Below are 22,108 nucleotides of genomic sequence, written 5' to 3' on the forward strand. Positions count from 1 at the left end.
ACAAGCCGGAGGACCAACGCCACAGTTATGCGCCTCAGATTAATAGTTTGTAAGATATGGAAGTCTAAACACACTATCTTGAGCTTTGCCAGTGTTACCTGTACGAGTGTCTCCATCATCTGGCCGCAAACCACCATTGCTAGAATACATTAAATAATTAAAACTTTCTGCTTTAAAAAGTTTTTTTTAAAGGTTTTCTGCTTTATATCTTTATTTGAATGTGCTTCACTCGTTCATAAACTGAGAAACTCTTTCTTTCTTCATATTCGCATTCCTCTTATACTTCAGCTCTTCATTTCCATTTTGTTAATTTTCTTATTGTTGTGTAAATAAGCAAAGCTAGTCTGAGTTTGAGTATTATTTCGTACCATCAATATAGTATTACTGTATTTATTAATATTTTTAATTAGTTTTTATATTGTCTGTTTTCATATTATTATTAGTTTAATGTTTAGTAATGTTGTTGTTGTTGGTGTTGTGTGTGTGTGTGTGTGCGTGTGTGTGTGTGTGTGTGTGTGTGTGTGTGTGTGTGTGTGTGTGTGTGTGTGTGTGTGTGTGTGTCTGTGTCTGTGTATCTGTCTGTGTGTCTGTGTGTGTTTTAAAAGTTTTCGTATTTTTTTATTTTTAGCTTCTGTTCTAAACTAAACATAAATTAGAAATGTGGCCTTTAAGTAAAATAAAATAACTTTTTATCAGTTTATTTAAATATAAAAATATATAAATGTTTTTGAAAAATTGTAGTGTTAGTAAAGTTTAAGTGTCTACGTTTGAGTCTTGTTTTAGTGTAATTATGGCATTTAATAATATTTTCAATTATTTAATTTTTTCTGTTTTCACTTTAATTTCAGTAATTTTGTTGAGTTGTTTTTTTAAAATATGTCCATTTAGTTTTTTTTCAGTTTAGTTATTTTCAGCTTATTAAACTTAAATTAGAAAAGGGGCTTGGCAACTAGCTAAAATAAAATATTTTTGAATATTGTTAGATGTGCAACACTTTACAATAAGGTTCATTAGTTAACAAGAACTAAGAATGAACAATACTTCTACAGCATTTATTAATCTTGGTTAATATACAGGTGAAACTCGAAAAATTAGAATATACTGCAAAAGTTCATTTATTTCAGTAATTCAACTTAAAAGGTGAAACTAATATATTATATAGACTCATTACATGCAAAGTGAGATATTTCAAGCCTTTATTTGTTATAATTGTGATGATTATGGCTTACATGAAAACCCCAAAGTCTTGTGAAAAGGTTTTCATATCTGTAAGCCATAATCATCACAATTATAACAAATAAAGGCTTGAAATATCTCACTTTGCATGTAATGAGTCTATATAATATATTAGTTTCACCTTTTAAGTTGAATTACTGAAATAAATGAACTTTTGCACCATATTCTAATTTTTCGAGTTTCACCTGTAATTTCAACATTTACTAATACATGATCAAAATCAAAGGTTGTATTTGTTACCATTAGTTAATGCACTGTGAACTAACATGAACAAACAATGAACAGCTGTATTTTTATTAACTAACATTAACAAAGATTAATAAAAACTGTAGCACATGTATTGCTCATGGTTCATGTTATACTTGCAAAGGCATTAAGAGCGTATACGAAGTGCAAAAAACATGTATAATCTCCTGTAGAGCGGCTTTACAGACGATCTTCACACTGTCATTGAACAGCATTGAGTCAACATTAAACATAGAATTGAATTTCTCAAATTTGATGAAATTTGCATTATTGAATCTGTTTATTGCTGTGAAGCTGCTTTGTAATAAATTGTATTTTGACCATTTTTTTCTGACTTTCGTGGTTCTTCTGTATTTTGTTAAAGCATATAATAGCATTACTATAATGTGAGAATTGAACTCGCTTCATAATTGATGTAGTATTTATTTTATAAGTTATTTGCCATATCAGCATCACCGGCTATTACATGGCAGTACAACATAATTAACACAAACTTAGAAAAAATCATGACCTAATTTAACTAATGAACCTTATTGAACCTTGTGAACTAATGAACCGTATTGTAAAGTGTTAGCGTCAGATGTAAATGACTGCAGTTCTCCTGTTTGAGTGACAGCTCATGTTTGATTGTTTACTCTCCCCTCAGTCACATGATGATGTTGTGTGTCATGTTTAATGAGGTCGCCTGTCATCAAAGAAGGGGAAAAGCCCCATGGACTCGAGATCTTCACCTGGCAGATCCACCGATCATCACAGGTCACACTCGTCCTCTTTCACAGTCAACAGTTAAAGTTACACTGTAGTAAATAAATTAAAGATGCCCTCGAAGGAGAAAAAAACACGACAGGCACAAGAAACCGAAGAAGAGGGGGAGAACGATGACGGAGAGGAGAAGAAATCAAAGTCGAGAAGGAAAGGTAAGATCAGCGGTCCAGATTGTGCCACTAAGAAGAAACAGAAACACGCCGAGGACACGGTCAGCGATGCATCCGAGGTGAGGAAGAGCCAGAGAGGGCCGGAGAAGAAGAAGAAGAAGAAGAGGAAGAAGAAAAGCTCTAAATCAAAGGATGAGGAGGTGAAGAGCAGCAGTGAGGAAGATGAAGATGAACACGAGTCGAAGAACAAACACAAGAACCTTCCGGATGTCGTTCAAGTGACCGAAGTCGGGAGAAACAGAAGAAAGGAGAAGAACCCTGTCGAGAGCATCATGGGATCCAAAGATAAGAAGTCCAAAGACGAGGGGGGGAAGAAGAAGAAGAAGAAGAAAGAAGAAACGGACCCTGAAGAAGAGGAGGACGACGACGACTCCCAGAAGAAGAAGAAGAAGAAGAAGAGCAAGAAAGGAACCGGTGAGAGCGATGACGAGGGCAAGAAGGGAAAAGGCAAGAAGAAGAAATCCAAAAACGTTGATTATGTCGAGATCTATGAGAACGAACTGAGGAACTATGAGTCTGAGAAGGTGGAGAACTATGAGGACGAGTACCACAAGAAAAAAGGTAAGACAACTCAAGCATTATTAAACATCGGGTTTCTGTTCGTAGCATAGAGCAATGTACTGTTCAACTAATAAAAAAGATATGTTCTGACATTCCCATTAAGTTGAAATGTTTTAATGTTTGAAGAATTATCTAATGGAGTGTTTCCATAGCGTTCACATAACCAAGAAAACCATTTTAAACATTTGAACTGAATGGGAACACTGGAAAAAGTGTCAGCTAGGGAGATTTCAATGCTATTTTGAACACTGAACATGCTAATATTGCACTCCTTACATTGCTGTGATTCATATTCTGTAGGGATGCACGATATATCGGCCAACATATCGGTATCGGCCGATATATTCGTTTTTGATTATTATCTGCCCGATAAGAAAATGTGGCCGATATATTAAAGCCGATAAATAGTGTATTATGTCCTTCAGATGCGCACTGTTCAACATGATGCTTTTGAATTGCATGAATTATGATTGAAATCACAAATACAGTGAAGTGCAACATGTGTCATATCGGCTACATAAGATTATAATGAGAACATTATAAGTGTTTGTTTGGGACGTGGCTTTTAATGGTGAGACTTTTGTTTTTGTAATCAGGCTCTCAAAAATTAAATAAGAATTGGATTTAGATTTATCGGCCGATATATCGGTTATCGGCTTTCAAAAATAAAGATTTATCGGTATCGGTCAAAATTTGGATCTAGATTTATCGGCCAATATATCAGTTTTCAAATATAGTTATCAGTATCGGCCAAAATTTGGATTTAGATTTATCGGCCAATATATCGGTTATCGGCTTTCAAATATAAATATTTATTGGTTAATCGGCATCTACCAAAATTTGGATATCAAGCGTAGCGTCAGTTCTAGCAGGTCACGTTAGTCAAGCTCTCATCAGTGACTCTCAGCTGATCCACGTCTACTGATAGGAATACGACGCCCATCACTGTATTCATATATAAACTCCTTCAGTATTATCAGCAGCAATCGCGTTTCTCAGGAGCAATTACCCTCCTCCCTCCCCAGCTCCACCTCTCGTCAGTCAGGATTTGCCGTTCTGATTCCCCTTGAATCAGAAAAGATTCTCGAATCATGTTGTACTTTAAAATCTGGAATTAATGATATCTGCAATACATTCATGTTGGTTCTGATCTGTTTACCCTAAGGGGGGTTATTGCTCTTATTCATGCTAGGCTGCATGGATGCGCAGGGAGTTCTTGCCCAGAACAGAACCATACCACCAATCCAAACTGTATGCTAATTGTCAATCGGATTTGACGATAGTGGTCCTGACAGAATTAGATTTATCGGCCATTAAATCGGTTATCGGTTTTCAAATATAAAGATTTATCGGTTATCAGTATCGGCAAACATTTGGTTTTAGACTTATCGGCTAATATATTGGTTATCGGCTTTCAAATATAAAGATTTATCGGTTATCGATATCAGACAAAATTTGGATTTAGATTTATCGGCCAATATATCGGTTACCAGCTTTTAAATATAAAGATTTATCGGTTATCGATATCGGCCAATATTTGGATTTAGATTCATCGCCCATTATATCGGTTATCGGCTTTCAAACATAAAGATTTATCTGTATCGGCCAAAATTTGGATTTAGATTTATCTGCCAATATGTCGGTTATCAGATTTCAAATATAAAGATTTATCGGTTATCGGTATCGGCCAAAATTTGGATCTAGACTTATTGGCCAATATATCGGTTATCGGCTTTCAAATATAAAGATTTATCGGTTATCGTATCGGCAGTGCCGCTGCTAGCCATTTTGGTGCCCTAAGCATACTTCCTTGATGATGCCCCCCCCCATCCCCCCCCCCCCCCCCTATTAAAAATAAAATAAACGTTTGTTTCTGTCATTTTAACTTTTTATTGACAAATATATTACTAAATGCCAATAATAAAAAAGCAGCATCACAGTATAATACTTAAGAACATTAAAAAGAGAAAGTAAAATCTTCAAAGCTTTGCTGACTTTGCAAAAATATTATGTAGAATAGCCAACACACACTACACATTTGGAAGTGCAAACTTTTCTTCAGTATAGAACTGTATCAAAATTCCCAAATTCAATGTCACTTTGAATAAATTAAATTAAATGATCATCAATAAGTACAAACAAGAACAGTCAATCTTCTTAAATAAAACAGATTAAGAGGATGAAAAGTCTAAACTTTACTTAGTAAACATAGCCTACTATGTAGAACAGCGAAAACACACATTCAAGTAAAGTGCAAAATCTTCTTAGACCAAATGTTATCAAAATAAACCAAAGACATACATTTTGAGAGAGTCATAATGCTATTCTGTATCAAGCATTTCCACCAGTTTTGGGAGGCTCTATAGGGGCACACGTCTGCATTTCCTCGCTGCAAAATCACTAATTAGGTCATCATATGACAGCTTCTGAGCCACTTCACCATTGATGCTGATGACAGCAAGACCACTTAGACGTTCCTGCCCCATTGTTGAACGCAAGTATGTTTTAATAAGCTTTAGTTTTGAAAACCTTCGCTCAGCTGAGGCAACTGTAACAGGGAGAGTTAATGCAATTCTAAGAGCAACCCATAGATTTGGATACACCTCTTGAAGGCATTTCTCATGGAGAAATGTGAGCAACTCCAAGGCAGTTGTCTGTGGTGACAATTGAGGAAGGTTGATGATTTCCTGAACCATCTCAAGTCCATCAATATCAGAATTTCCTTTCTCAGTCAGTGTCTTCTGCACTTCCATGCATTTTTTTTGTAAGTCCTCCTTGGACATTCCGTTGCTGAACTCAAGCAGCACTCCAAATTTGTCTCTGACCTGGGTCATGGTCTCAAAACGCTCCTGCAGTGACATCAAAGCTGAGTCCACGACACTATTGAAAAATGTTACCTCAAGCCTTTTGAGGGCATCACTGAAGGGCTCGTCAGCAGTCTCATATGCAAACTGCCTTTTTGTGTTCCTGAGCCTTTTCTCCTTGAGCTCTGGCTCTATGTTCAAGGCCTCGCAAAGGTCCTTGGCAGTTGACACTGCTTCAGCAAACCCAGAGTGCCTGAGCCTCTATTTTTGCGACTGAGTCATTGACAGTTTCCCTAGCCTCGATGAGCGCATTTCTGATTTCTTTAATTTGGCTTCTGGCAGCAGTGACACTCTTAAGCCTGCTCTCCCACCTCACATCACTCCATGATTTTACAGTCAGGTTGACGTGTTTTTTCAAGATGCTCCATCGCTGTGTAGCTCCTGAGAAGAAACAAAATAGCTTCTGCAAATAGCCAAAAAACCCAGTGGCCTCCCTGGACGACTTGGCAGCATCAGCTATGACAAGATTAATCGAATGAGCTGCGCAAGGAACAAACAATGCCCTCGAATTAAATTGTAGCAGTCGGGCCTGAACTCCTTGCTTTTTCCCCTTCATGTTTGCTCCATTGTCATAGGCCTGTCCACGGCAATTATCAAAAGGAATGTCGAGTTCCTTCAACTTGTCTAGAAGGACAGTAGACAGGTTCAGGCCAGTTGTTTCAACCACCTCCAAATACCCAAGGAAATACTCCTTGATATTTGGCTTTGGCACCAAATCAACAATGCGCACGATGAGGGACATTTGTTCCTTGTGGCTTATATCAGGTGTACAGTCAAGAATAATGGAGAAATATTTCGCTTCCTGAATCTTTGTCTGGATTGTTTGTAATGTTTTGGTGGAGATGATCTGGATCAGTTCATTTTGTGTCTGCTGTCCAAGATAATGCGTTCGGGAGCTTTCATCGGTTATCTTGGCCAGGTGGTTCTCCATCACGGGATCAAAATTGCCTAAAAGCTCCACTTCCTTTAAGAAGTTGCCATTGTCTGGCTCATAAAGACACTGTGAAGAGCCTCTAAATGACAAATTCCTTGAGGCAAGAGATAGGGTTATTGCAAGTAAGCGTTTGAGAACATCTCGCCACCTTCTTTTTTCTGCCTCCAGCAATGTCAGTTCCTGGTGGTCTATTGTCATATTTGTCTGTAAACGCATGTCCAGTTCTCTCCATTTAAACATGCACTGGGCATGGTCTGGGCTACATTCATGACTCCTCAAACTACTGTTTATGTTGGACCAGTCACTGTGGCCCTCTGCAGTCAGCTTTATAGTTTTCAAACTGAAAAGCTTACACGCAAAACAGAACACAGCATTGTTCTGTTGCGAATAAACAAGCCAACTTCTCACGATTTTCTCTCCATTTGAGAGCGTTTTGAATTGTAGGCTACTATGAAACGCCCTGCCATCTAGTCCCCTTGGAAAAATAAAGTCTGATGGGACTTTAAATGGGCCTCTTCGTACTATTTCAACACGATTCGCGTCTAAAACCTGTGACGGCCAAAGAGCAGGATCAGTTGGAGGGGGCACACAGGTCTCTACATTGTCACCTGCTGATGGACTCTCAATGACAGGACTTGTGCTTACAGAGGTGGTAGTTCTCTGCTGTGTATCTGTCCCTAAACTGCTGGTTGAGGGTGGTTGATGAGGGCTTGGTACTATTGTGGAGTCTACAGACCTGCTGGCCGGCTGGGGTTGATGTGTGCCTGAACCGCTTGTAGATGGTTGCTCGTTGTCTGTATCTTCCTCTTGGTCATGTGCTCCTTGTACGTATCTCAGCATTGCCCCTGCATTAATTTAGAAATACGAAGAAAAAGTATCAGTATAGAAAGAGACAAAATATTCGGTAACACTTTACTTGAAGGGGTGTGCATAAGACTGACATGACACCTTCATAATCATGACATGACACATGTTATGAATATGAAGGAAGTTTTATGCATGTTTGTGACAACTGTCATTAAGTGTCATTTGCTCAATTATGACATTTTTAATGCAAATATGACATTGTTTGAGATGTCTTTGTTATGACAACTTGACATTACTAAGACAACACAACCTGTCATAAACATGACATAGCAGATTAATTATCAAACTTAAGAAACCACTTAGCTTTATGGGTTAACATTACATTAAACTGTCAGGTGGTTGGTGTTAACATTTGCTGTCATGAAGCCATTATAACTGTTTAATGACAAATTCAATTTGTACCACTGTAGTTGAGGTCACGAAAAATATTCATGACACAGTTATAATGGCCTCATGACAGCCAGTGTCAAAACCAACCACATGACAGTTTAATTTAATTTAATGTCAAGTTGTCATGACAAAGACACTGACAGGTTATGATGTTATGGTTTATGTCAAGATGTCATAACAAAGACATCTTAAACAATGTCATATTTGCATTCAAAATGTCATTATTGAGCGAAAGACACTTAATGACAGTTGTCATAAACATGCATAAACCCTACTTCATATTCATGACATATGTCATGTCATGGTTATGAAGGTGTCATGTCAGTCTTATGTACACCCCTTCAAGTAAAGTGTTACCAAATATTCAAACAAAGAATCTTATAGCGGAAAAATTATACATATTTAAAACTGAAAGCATGCAGCCAAGGAGCTCTCACAGTTTATTTCTTATTTATCAACTATTTGATACATCTAATCTAATATAAAAGCATAATAGAATGAGTTGCAATATTGCACACAATTCAACAATAATGTTTGCTTTATATCATTCATAATGACATTTTATATTCATATCTTACCTACAGGAATAAAAGCAAAATGGTACTGAAGCAAGAGGAATTGAATTGTTAGCCTACCTTGTGCACTGCACTGACTGCTGCTAACTGTTAGCAGCAATAATAATAATAATAGGCTAATACTTTTAATAATAAACCAGGATAGTTTCAGTCCTTGATTCTGATTGTTTGAGCTGCGTTCAAGGCCATTGTAAATTACTCAACAAACACACACACACACCTGTGAGCGCATTACATTATTATTACTGTGCAACTGCTGTTTGTGTGTGATTCTTTGTTTCTGCATTGCATGTGTTGCTCAGCAACCATTTTGAAACTACATTCCTTGGCGGAGGAATACATGTATAACGTTATATTTTTTTTGTTTTGTTGCTGGTGTTTATTTTATGAATAAAATAAATATTCAAATATATTTATGGTGTAATCGTTAAATAAAAGCAATAACCCCATTTACAGTGTAGCTAAAACACGGCTTCGCAGGGTTATTGCTTAACCACCGGCACCGTCACGTCAAAATAAACCAAACTACTGCTCAATAGTAAAATCTCAATTTAGCTTGCACCTAAGTTATAACAACATTCAACATATTTGAATTTGCTAACATTGACGTCAGCTAATTCGAGCAACGGTAACGTTAGGCATTAAATTAGCAGCACATTTCCCGTATAATGATTAAACATGGACTTACCTGCAAGTGATGTACGGGCATCATCTCGCAGTTTCTTCTTCTTTCTCTTCTCTGATCCTGATTCCTGCTGTCTTTTCGGGGCCATTTCCCAAAAAGTTGACAGCCTACTGTCAAACTTCACCAGGCGCCGCGCAATCCAACGGTCCACTGAGCTTGGGAAGTTGAGTGTGTTTGGGGGGAGGGGCGGCGGCGCGCCGGCGGTATCATCGTTCTAGACGTTTTTTTTTTTTTTTTTTTACATCCCTAAAAGGTGCCTAATAATATATTTCTATACTAAAAATAATATCGTCGGCATTGTAATTATTATTATGACTATAATATGATTATTGATTTTTCATTAGGCTATTTTTGGTGCCCCCTCAGCACATGGTGCCCTACGCACAGCGCGTGATGCGCGTGGTGGGAGCGGCGGCACTGCGTATCGGCCAAAATTTGGATTTAGATTTATCTGCCAATATATCGGTTATCACTGCAGATTTCAAATATAAAGATTTATCGGTTATCGATATCGGCCAAAATTTGGATTTAGATTTATCGGCCAATATATCGGTTACCAGCTTTCAAATATAAAGATTTATCGGTTATCGTATCGGCCAAAATTTGGACCTAGACTTATCGGCGAATATACCGGTTATCGGCTTTCAAATATAAAGATTTATCGGTTATCGATATCGGACAAAATTTGGATTTAGATTTATAGGCCAATTTATCGGTTATCGGCTTTCAAATATAAAGATTTATCAGTTATCCGTATCGGCCAAAATTTGGATTTAGATTTATCGGCCATTATATCGGTTATCAGCTTTCAAATATAAAGATTTATCGGTTATCGTATCGGCCAAAATTTGGACCTAGACTTATCTGCGAATATACCGGTTATCGGCTTTCAAATATAAAGATTTATCGGTTATCGATATCGGACAAAATTTGGATTTAGATTTATAGGCCAATTTATCGGCTATCAGATTTCAAATATAAAGATTTATCAGTTATCGGTATCGGCCAAAATTTGGATTTAGATTTATCGGCCATTATATCGGTTATCGGCTTTCAAACATAAAGATTTATCTGTATCGGCCAAAATCTTCATATTGGTGCATCCCTAGTTTTAATATAGGTTATCGTGGCTTGTTTGTATCACGGCTTGATTTGACCGTAGTCATTGTTCATCAGGGTGTTTCACACAGTTATTCACTCGAGTGTGAATATCCTCCTCATTAATTATGCACTGGATCTCTTACTCATTCTTTCTGTGCTCAATCGAATGACAGTGTATGAGGTGGTGACCATCACTGGAGACGTTAATGGCGCAGGTACAGACGCCAATGTGTTTGTCACGCTGTTCGGGGAATATGGCATCACTCCCAAACTGCACCTGGCCAGCAAGTGAGTCAACACTACTGACCTGAAACTTGATTCATAATCATCTCTGTTAATAATAAATGAAATGCCTGGTAGCCGCAGCCTCGTTGTTTGCTGTTGTATTTAAAAGTTATTTTTTCTGATGAAATGTAACACCATCACTCTGTCTTTCCCTGAATCCACAGCACAGAGAAGAGGTATTTGAGTCGCTGCTGTTGTGACCTTTACTCTGAACTTGTGCACATGATATTCTAGAACCTTTCATCAAGGACCAATATTTCCGATTCGACAGCAGAAAAGGCTTTTCAGGAGGTTTATTGCTCCTCATAATGAAGGGCTACAATATGCATGTGCTGTACATCACCACTATGATGGACTCGTGTGGATCAGATTGTGGAAATGTATAGCATTGTGCTGTAGAGACCAAACACCACAGCACTTTACTATTCTGTTTCCAGACACACATCATTCAAACTGATAATCTAGCTTGACTCACACTGCAAATATGATGTTCTTACTCTGTATTTTTGCCTTGTTTTACAGTGCAAATATCTAAACATTCCTCAAAGCAACATACACATTTACTTGAGAAGCAATAAGTCTTGTTTTCTGAACAATGTATCAAAATTTGGTGCTTATTTTTGACCAAAACATTTTTATTTTTTTAGAATTTTTTACTTCATCAGAATGGCACAAGACTTGGTAGAGGTTTTGGCACTTGCTGTGTGAATGCATAAAATAATCATGGACATGATTTGAAAAGATTTAATGGTCCTGAAAGCAACAGTCACACACACTTGTGCTGCTCGCGGTCAAAAATGACGCATTGGCAATGAATGAGAGTTTCCTCTAGTGGAAGCGTGTGGAACTGCAGCCGAACACACTCTCACTGAACGCTCATTTACTGAGAGATCAGACTCACATGCGGGACAACTTAATGGCTTTGGTTTTCTTACAGTTTTAGAGTAAAACTTGTTTTAAAAAATACATATATATATATATATATATATATATATATATATATATTTCCAAAGCATTCAATATGACAGTTTAAGTTGGAATTTTCGTTTTCAGTTCTATGCTCAAAAAGTGAATTAATGGATTATAACTACTGCATAAATATAATCTATAAAATCCCCTAAAATACAAAATATTAAATAAAAAACATTTTCGGAATAAAAAATAGTACATTAATTTAATTGAAATAATAGTAAAAATTGGCCATTTTTGACCGCCACACGAAGAGCAACAGAGGTTTAAAAAGAACAAATATCTGCCAATGGGGTCAGAAATATAATCTTGTTTTCTGTTTGAATTAAGATAATTTTTCTGACTCCATTGACAGATAATTGTTCTTGTTTTAAGCACAAACTCACTTCATTTTGATACATTTTTTAGTCTTAATATCTTCAGTAATTTTGCTTCTCCAGTAAATGTATCTAGATTTAAGAATGTTTAGATATTATACAAAAATACTAAGCACGACAAACATTTTTTGCAGTTTATGTCACATGAAATACATAATAAGCCAAAGCTCGTTTACTGAATATGTGTGTTTACAATATGTCCCATCAGCAAATACATGATATATTGGGTGCTAGATATCATATATTTTCTGAAATGTATCGTGACTCTGTACGTTTACCAAGGACATTTAATATATGAAGTATTTGTGACTTTCAAACACTGTTTTTACACTGTGTGCATTTATTCAGTGCACAACTACTTGATGCTTATGATGGATAAGATTGTTCTTCTTCTGTAATTTAGATTTACACCATAAAACATCATTAGTGTATTATTATGGTTTCATATTAACACCTCATTGACATTCATATTATTACATTCATATTGACCTGAATATTGTGATGGTTTAAAGGGATTAAAGGGATGCAGGGTTTGATTTTGTCTTTAACTTCAAGAAATGAAATGTTTGGTTATTGTTTGCATTGATATTTATTACAGGAATCGAACTGCTTTTGAAAAAAACAAAACTGACGTCTTTCGGATAAAAACACACAATGTCGGCCCTTTGAAGAAAATTAGGTAAGTTGATAAGTTTTACTGTAATTTGAGGTCAGCAATAACTGAATTTATTATTGAAGATAAATATTAATCCAATAAATTTAATAATAAAAATTAAATGCATGCATTTTTTAACAAAATTCCTGTTTTGTACGCTACTAGTCAAAAGTTTGGAATTTATTTCGATATATCGGCCACCATATCGGTATCGGCCGATATATGTTCATCTTAATGTTATCGTTATCGGCCCGATAAGAATATTTGGCCGATATATTAAAGCTGATAAATAGTGTATTATGTCCTTCAGCTGAGACTCTTCAGATGCGCACTGTTCAACATGATGCTTTTGAATTGGTTGGAATATGATTGAAATCACTTCAAAAAAGTAAAATACAGTTCAGAGCAACACAAGTCGGTCATATCGGCTACATAAAATAATAATGAGAACATTATAATTGTGTGCTTATGGCTTTTAATGGTGAGACTTTTGTTTTTGTAAGCAGGCTCTCAAAAATGTTTTAAAAAAATTGGATTTAGATTTATCGGCCGATATATCGGTTATCGGCTTTCAAATATAAAGAATTATCGGTTATCGGTATCAGCCAAAATTTTCATATCGGTGCATCCCTACTTAATGTCTTCAGTCATTTTGCTTCTTCTCCAGTAAATGTATCTTGATTTATTTGTACTGGAAAAAGTAAGAACATAAAGAAGAAGTATGTGGTGTTGATTGTCAGTCCGTTCTGTGCTGTTGTTCAGGATTGAACATGATAACACGGGCCTGAACGCCAGCTGGTATCTGGACCGGGTCGTGGTCACAGACATGAACCGGCCACATCTACGCTTCTACTTCGCCTGTAACAACTGGCTGAGCCGAGCCGAGGGCGACGGGCTGTTCGTGCGGGACCTTCTGGGCAGCCCCGACCCCATGGACATGCCCAAATGTGAGACGAGACCTCTTATAGCACACATTAGGTTGTCTTTCTTAACTCAAAGCTTTACAAAACCGACAAAACAGACTGAAACACAGGGCTTAAACACACAGAGAACAGATCAGGGAAACGAGACACCGCTGGGACAAATGAACTCATAATGACAGTAATTAACAAGACAACAGGTGACAGGGATTAAATCAATGAAACACATACATGAACACAAACACTAAACGTGACACTTTTATCACAATTAAGAGTGATAAAACGCAGTGAAATTAACTCTACACTGCAAAAAATGCTTTTCTTACATAGTATTTTTGTCTTGTTTCCGGTCCAAATATCTAAAAAAATTCTTAAATTAAGATGCATTTACTAAAGTAGTAAAATGCCATAAGATATTATGTCTTGTTTTTTGGGGAAATCAATCAAAATTAAGAGAGTTTCTGCTTTAAAAAAAAGCAAACAACAGAATTTGTAGGTATTTGGACTGGAAACAAGACAAAAATATTAAGTAAGAAAAGCATATTTTGCAGTGTTTATTGTTTCCTCTGATTCCTTGAGTCAAATCAATACAGTGAGTTTCATAAAGTGTCTTTATTGTGCTTTTTTGCAGATAATAAATATGTTGTGAGTGTGTTCACGTCTGACGTGAAAGGCAGTGGGACGGATGCTGATGTTTTCCTCAATATTTTTGGTGAAAATGGAGATACAGGTAAGAGGTAACTGGTTAAACAGACGCGTTTCTATGTCATTAAAAGTGATTCTCAACAGGCGTAAACAATGTAAATAAAGAAATACAAAAGAAAAAAAAAAAAATTATAGGCTACATTACTAGTTAAAAGTTGGGAATAATTATGTTTCTGAAAGAGCCTCTTCTGCTCACCAAAGCTGCATTTATTTGATCAAAAATACAGTAAAAACAGGGATATATTATTATAATGTAAATCATCTGTTCTCTATGTGAATATACAGTAAAGTGTAATTTATTCCTGTGATTTTCAGCATCATTACTCCAGTCTTCAGTGTCACATGATCCTTCAGAAATCACTCTAATATGAGGATCTGATGCTCAAGAAACATTTATGATTCTTATCAGTGTTCATATTTTGTGGAAACATTTAATTTTTTCAAGATTCTTTGACAAATAGAAAGTAAAAAAAACAGCATTTATTTGAAATAGAATCTTTTGGAACATTATAAATGTCTGTACTGTCACTTTTGATCAATTTAATGCGTCCTTGCTGAATAAAAGTACTCTTTTTTTAATTCTTTTTTTTATATCTATACCTTTCTTTTGAATTGTTGTCTCATGGTTTCCACAATAAGCGTATCCTAGAACCTGAAACTTTATCTATGATGTAATATCCTGTTGCATTATTATCAGATGTTTATATTTCCCGAAGGTGAGAGAAGACTCGACAATGATAAAAACAACTTTGAGAGAGGAACAGAAGACAAGTTTACCATCGAGGCTCCGAATCTGGGCCGAGTGAGGAAGATCACCATCGGACACAACAACAAGGGCTCCTCGGCGGGATGGTTCGTGGAGAAGGTCAAATCCCAGTAAAAACATTTAGAATATAATACGGCCGTTTGCTGTAATAAACACATATGCCTGAGAACTGACACGCATAGCATGATTTGATTCCAATTTTGATTCACAGACACACATTCACAGAATCCGATCCGACTCAATATCGATTCATTTGAATATAATACAGTAGTATCGTATATCTCTCAAGGAAAAATTCTCAACTAATAAGTAATGTTTAAAATTAACAACTGATTACATTTCAATTGCATATACGACAGTGTATTAATGACAATTGTTTTTGAAAAATATAACGGCGGCTGTCATAAAACCTGTTTTCATGATTTAGTCAAACACCTTAAAAGAACAGGTTGAGTCAAATAAATGAATATGTAATATAGTGCTGTGCATATATGAATCCAACATAAGAGAGTTATTTTTCTAGCTGATATGGAGTTTATGGACACTGATGTGATTTCTGAGGTGAATGTGACGTTTGAAGCGGTTTTATTGACGCTGATTGATGGATTATAGGAGACATGATTGATTTCAGGAAGTTGTTCTGCATCTTTTATCATTCCTTCTGATGTTCATTTTCATGTTTATTTGCTGCTGTAACTAGTAGTGAAGAGGAAAAGATGATCGGTTCATCTGTCGCACACATTAAAGAGACACAAACACATCAGAACTGCATTTAAACTCGCAATTCTGACTTTATATCTCGCAATTCTGACTTTATATCTCGCAATTCTGACTTTATATCTCGCAATTCTGACTTTATCTCGCAATTCTTACTTTATATCTCGCAATTCTGACTTTATATCACAATTCTGACTTTATAACTAGCAATTCTGACTTTATCTCGCAATTCTGACTTTGTATCTCGCAATTCTGACTTTATATCGCAAATCTGACTTTATCTCACAATTCTGACTTTATATCTCGCAATTCTGACTTTATCTCGCCATTCTTACTTTATATCACGCAATTCTGACTTTATATCACAATTCTGACTTTATAACTAGCAATTCTGACTTTATCTCGCAATTCTGACTTTATATCTCACAATTCTGACTTTATAACTAGCAATTCTGACTTTATCTCGCAATTCTGACTTTATATCTCGCAATTCTGACTTTATATCTCGCAATTCTGACTTTATATCGCAATTCTGACTTTATATCTCGCAATTCTGACTTTATATCGCAAATCTGACTTTATCTCGCAATTCTGACTTTATATCTCGCAATTCTGACTTTATATTGCAAAATTGACTATCTCGCAATTCTGACTTTATATCGCAATTCTGACTTTATAACTCGCAATTCTGACTTTATATCGCAATTCTGACTTTATATCGCAATTCTGACTTTATATCTCGCAATTCTGACTTTATCTCGCAATTCTGACTTTATATCTCGCAATTCTGACTTTATATCGCAATTCTGACTTTATATCTCGCAATTCTGACTTTATATCGCAATTCTGACTTTATAACTCGCAATTCTGACTTTATAACTCGCAATTCTGACTTTATATCTCGCAATTCTGACTTTATATCTCGCAATTCTGACTTTATCTCTCAAATCTGACTTTATATCTCGCAATTCTGACTTTATATCCCGCAATTCTGACTTTATATCTCGCAATTCTGACTTTATATCTCGCAATTCTGACTTTATATCTCGCAATTCTGACTTTATATCTCGCAATTCTGACTTTATCTCTCAAATCTGACTTTATATCTCGCAATTCTGACTTTATATCTTGCAATTCTGACTTTATATCTCGCAATTCTGACTTTATATCACGCAATTCTGACTTTATATCTCTAAGCTGAGACTCTGTTTCATATCAAGGCGCTACAGATAATGTTTAGTGAAGCTTTTTCCTACTGAAAACAGCACCGACTAAAAGATCGATCTTGTGATTATATTCGAGACATCGGTGTTGTCACACAAAGGCATTCGGGTTGGTAGTGGACGATTTGCATTCGCTCCACCTCACACGGCATCTCTCCGGATGAGGTAATTCTAGTCACCTTATCCACGCTGAAAGGAAACACCACACTACTCTACTGGATTGGCTTTCCTTCTGATGAGAGCCACAGCCTGCAGATAGATGGATAGATATGCACATAGACACCATATATCACTGCAATGAAACCCGCACTGCTGATGGCGCTCGCTTTTATTTCAGGTCATACTGGATGATTTGGGAAACAAAGCCTTGTACGAGTTTCCCATCAACCGCTGGTTTGCCATCGATGAAGATGATGGAAAGATACAGAGAGATGTTCTGGTTGGAGGGAGTCAACCCACCGGTAAACCATACAGCATCTTCAAGTTTTACAAAATCTCCTCATAAAACCTCCGAAAACCAACATACTGATGATGTAGTGAGTGTAATGTTTGAACACACATGACTGAATCGCTTTCTCTGAGGACTTCAATGCTTTAGTAAATTGCATCTGTACAGGTGAAACTCGAAAATAATGGTGCAAAAGTTCATTTATTTCAGTAATTCAACTTAAAAGGTGAAACTAATATATTATATAGACTCATTGCATGCAAAGTGAGATATTTCAAGCCTTTATGTGTTATAATTTTGATGATTATGGCTTACAGATATGAAAACCCCAAATTCAAAATTAGAATATTGTGAAAAGGTTTTCATATCTGTAAGCCATAATCATCAAAATTATAACAAATAAAGGCTTGTAAATTGCATCTATGTACACTACCAGTCAAAAGTTTGGCTTTTTATGTCTTTGAAAGAAGTGAAAAATACTGGAAAACAGTGAAATATTATTCTAATGTAAATCAGCTGTTTTCTATGTGAATATATAGTAAAGTGTAATTTATTCCTGTGATTTTCAGCATCATTACTCCAGTGTCACATGATCCTTCAGAAATCACTCTAATATGATGATCTGATGATCAAGAAACATTTATGATTATTAGCAGTGTTCATATTTATCAGGAAATTATGATACACTGCTATTCAGAAGTTTAGGATAAGTAAGATTTTAAATAAAAAGAAAAAAATAATACTTTTATTTAGTAAGAATGCATTCAATTGATCAAAAGTGACAATAAAGACATTTAAAATGTTACAAGGATTCCTACATCAAACAAATGCTGTTCTTTTGAACTTTCTATTCATCAAAGAATCCTGAAAAATAAAATGCATCACAAAAATATGAACACTGCTAATAATCATAAATGTTTCTTGAGCATCAGATCCTCATATTAGAGTGATGTCTGAAGGATCATGTGACACTGAAGACTGGAGTAATGATGCTGAAAATCACAGGAATAAATTACACTTTACTATATATTCACATAGAAAACAGTTACTTTAAATTGTAATGATATTTCATAATTTTACAGTATTTTTGATTAAATAAATGCAGCCTCGGTGAGCAGAAGAGACTGATGATGAGCAGGACCGTTGACTGGCTGTACGATTAAGCTCTTATGTTCAGACTCTCAGACTGGACTGTGTTTTTGCAGGAATCGTGTACAACGTTCAGGTGGTGACGGGGAAAGTCCGAGGTGCAGGAACCAACTCTAAAATCCACATGATCATGCACGGCTCCAAAGCCCTGAAGAACAGCGGGAAGGTTTTCCTGGAGGGAGGAACGTTTGAGCGCGGGCTCACCGACATCTTTAACGTGGAGATCGCAGCGCTGCTCAGTCCTCTCAGTCGGGTCACCATCGGTCATGATAACGGAGGGGTCAGTCCCGGCTGGTACTGCGAAAAGGTCACGTTTCACCCGATAACCTTTGTGTTTCTCAGCTATAACTGCTGATTATGATAGAAAAATCATGTTTAAAATAATGCAAGTACATGCAACAAAGCAATGCACAAACACCCACTGGTGTTAAGCTTCATCTTTCCCTCGTGGGTCAAAATGATCCAAAGGCCTAAAATGATACTCAAATTTTTTATATATATAACATTTTTCCTATTTTTTTTATAAAACATTTTTTTAATTAAAAAAAATAATTAACCTTTAAATTACTAGAATATATTAATAAGTAATAAATAAATAGTAATTTAAAGGGTTAGTTCACCCAAAAATTAAAATGATGTCATTAATGACTCTCCCTCATGTCGTTTATGGACACTGATGTGTGTTCTGATGTGCACAACAGAACCGGAACACAATACAATGCTGAATAAAGTCCTAGTTTGTGTTATTTTTAGGGCTGTCAAATGATTAATCACGATTAATCACATCCAAAATAAAAGTTTTTTTTACATAATATATGTGGGTGCACTGTGTATAATTATTTTGTATATATATAAATACACACACATGCATGTATATTTAAGAAAAAAATATAATTTATATATAAAATATTTATATTTATATATAATATAAATTATATATAAATCTATATACAGTATATACATGAAAATATTTCTTAAATATATACAAGCATGTGTGTGTATTTATATATATAAAATAATTATACACAATGCACCCACATATATTATGTAAAAAAAACTTTTATTTTGGATGTGATTAATCACGATTAATCATTTGACAGCCCTAGTTATTTTTGGACCAAAATGTATTTTCGATGCTTCAACACACTCTAACTAACCCACTGATGTCACATGGACTACTTTGATGATGTCTTTATTTCCTTTCTGGACAAGGACAGTATACCGTACATTTACAATGGAGGGACAGAAAGCTCTCGGACTAAATCTAAAATATCTTAAACTGTGTTCTGAAGATGAACGGAGGTCTGACGGGCTTGGAGCGACACGAGGGAGAGTCATTAATGACATCATTTTTGGGTGAACTAACCCTTTAAGCACATTCCTCACATTCTTTCAACTTAAATTCAAAATAACGTCTCGGTTACGCATGTAACCCTCGTTCCCTGAAGGAGGGAGCGGAGACGTTACGTCAGTGACTGACGAAATGGGAGTTTTGCTAGAGAGCCTTATCACCTTCGAGTTATTAGAACACCAGCCAATGGGATGAAAGGGACGATTCACCTTTCATATTTCACTTCCAAAACATTCAAACTGTTTAAAAATACATTCTTTTTTAAAAATGGCATTATTTTACTTCCATAGATGCACAATAACCTGAAAAGAATCTTAAAACAACTCAATACATTTTTTGTACACTTTACTTGCATCTTGTTTGTTTCAAGAAGGGCATTTTTTTGCAGTGTAACAACGAATCATATTTGACCTTTTTTAATTAAGATTCTTGAAATTTGAATTTTTTTGAGGGGTGGTATTATTAATAAAATTAGCACAACAATCTAATTGAACATAAACTTGCACTTTATGCCACTCTGGTAAAATCAACCTCAAAATTAGCAAAAATTCTCTTGCCAAGACTGAAGACGACCAATTTTCTTAAATTAAGATTTATAGTCTAGTGCGCAATGTATTTTAGACTTTGACAAAAAACAAGATTTTGTAGAATTTTTTTATATTATAGGACAAAAACTGAAAATTATCAACAAAATGTATAAAATGCTTAATTCGCCTGTGTTTGTTGTGTTAGGTGGTTGTGTTCTGTCCGTTCACTGGCATCGAGCAGACGTTCCCCTGCTCTAAATGGCTGGATGAGAACGAGAGCGATGGACTCATCGAGAGAGAACTCTACGAAATGGTCTCGCTCAGGCAAAAGAGGCAGAAAAGTGCGTATTGGTCTTACAGCGAGAGTGAAAGAGGTTCTAGGTGTGTGAGGTTAAAGGGTTAAATCTCCTGCCCCTCAGAACTATGGAGGGATTATTGGGTCAGATTGAAAACTAAAAGTCTAAAACTAAAAGTCTTAAAGGAAAACCAAAAGTCTAAGTTTGAAACTAAAAGTCTAAGTCGAAAACTAAAAGTCTAAGTCGAAAATGAATTTGGTATTTAGGATTGGGCATTTGGTATTTAGGATTGGGCATTTGGTATTTAGGATTGGGCATTTGGTAATTTAGCCATTTAGGATTTAGGATTGGGCATTTAGGGATTTAGGATTGGGCATTTCATCATTTAGCCATTTAGGATTGGGCATTTGAGGATTGAGGATTGAGGAGTGTATGCAAATAAGGAGGCGTGGCCCAAATACTGGAGGCTGGGTTTGAAATGACTGGTGCAGATGCACCTAATGGACAGCAGAGGGCGCTCCAGTGCTAAGGAGCACACTGTAATGAAACCAAACAGAGCGAGTGAGCAGGTCTGGAGCGAGGACTGTACTTTATAATGTGATAACTTCAACTTAATCACATTGTTGTATAGGGGTACTGGAACGGTACATGTATTCCTATTGAACCGAAACGGTAGCCTACGGGCGTCACGGTTCGGTGCACGAATTTACACGGAGAATACACGGTATAAAAATAAATAAAACTCTAAATAGCGATACATTTCGCTCTACTCGCGTTTGGTGTGAACGCAGCATAATAAACAGGCTGCGATATCAAGATTGCAATGCTGGAGTGTGTGTGTGCGCACGAGAGAGAGAGGGGGAGGCGTGGGCGCGAACGAACTTGGTGTGTGTGTGTGTGTGTGTGTGTGTGTGAGAGAGAGAGAGAGAGAGAGAGAGAGAGAGTGTGTGTGTGTGTGTGTGTGTGTGTGTGTGTGATTTTGGTTGGGTGATAGTTGTAGGTTACAGTTTGACAAGATTTTAGAGTGTGACAAAAGCACAATGTTGTATTTTATTGCGAGTGTACACAAATATACACACTTACAATTTGAACTTTGCGCACACACTCCAACATTGCAACCTTGACGTCGCAGCCTGTTTATTATGCTGCGTTCACACCAAACGCGAATAGAGCGAAATGTATCGCTATTTAGAGTTTTATTTATTTTTATACCGTGTATTCTCCGTGTAAATTCGTGCACCGAACCGTGACGCCCGTAGGCTACCGGTTCGGTTCAATAGGAATACATGTACCGTTCCAGTACCCCTATACAACGCTGTCATTAAG

At 36.2% G+C, this 22,108-nt stretch overlaps 1 protein-coding gene across 1 annotated transcript in view; it reads left to right on the plus strand.

Annotated features, from left to right (window-relative positions):
- Positions 1-2,158: 2,158 nt before the first annotated feature.
- Positions 2,159-22,108, plus strand: part of loxhd1b (lipoxygenase homology PLAT domains 1b) — an 82,320-nt gene continuing 62,370 nt past the window's right edge. Inside the window, exons 1-9 of the mRNA XM_056241928.1 lie at positions 2,159-2,978; positions 10,568-10,682; positions 12,624-12,704; positions 13,443-13,627; positions 14,232-14,330; positions 15,022-15,170; positions 17,349-17,472; positions 18,665-18,915; positions 20,692-20,827. Coding sequence (XP_056097903.1) covers positions 2,300-2,978; positions 10,568-10,682; positions 12,624-12,704; positions 13,443-13,627; positions 14,232-14,330; positions 15,022-15,170; positions 17,349-17,472; positions 18,665-18,915; positions 20,692-20,827 — 1,819 coding nt within the window. The 5' untranslated portion in view covers positions 2,159-2,299. The remainder of the gene's footprint in view (positions 2,979-10,567; positions 10,683-12,623; positions 12,705-13,442; positions 13,628-14,231; positions 14,331-15,021; positions 15,171-17,348; positions 17,473-18,664; positions 18,916-20,691; positions 20,828-22,108) is intronic.

Source organism: Rhinichthys klamathensis, unplaced genomic scaffold (assembly GCF_029890125.1).
Source record: "Rhinichthys klamathensis goyatoka isolate OS25496 unplaced genomic scaffold, OSU_Roscu_1.1 h1tg000685l_1, whole genome shotgun sequence".
Lineage (NCBI taxonomy): Eukaryota > Metazoa > Chordata > Actinopteri > Cypriniformes > Leuciscidae > Rhinichthys > Rhinichthys klamathensis.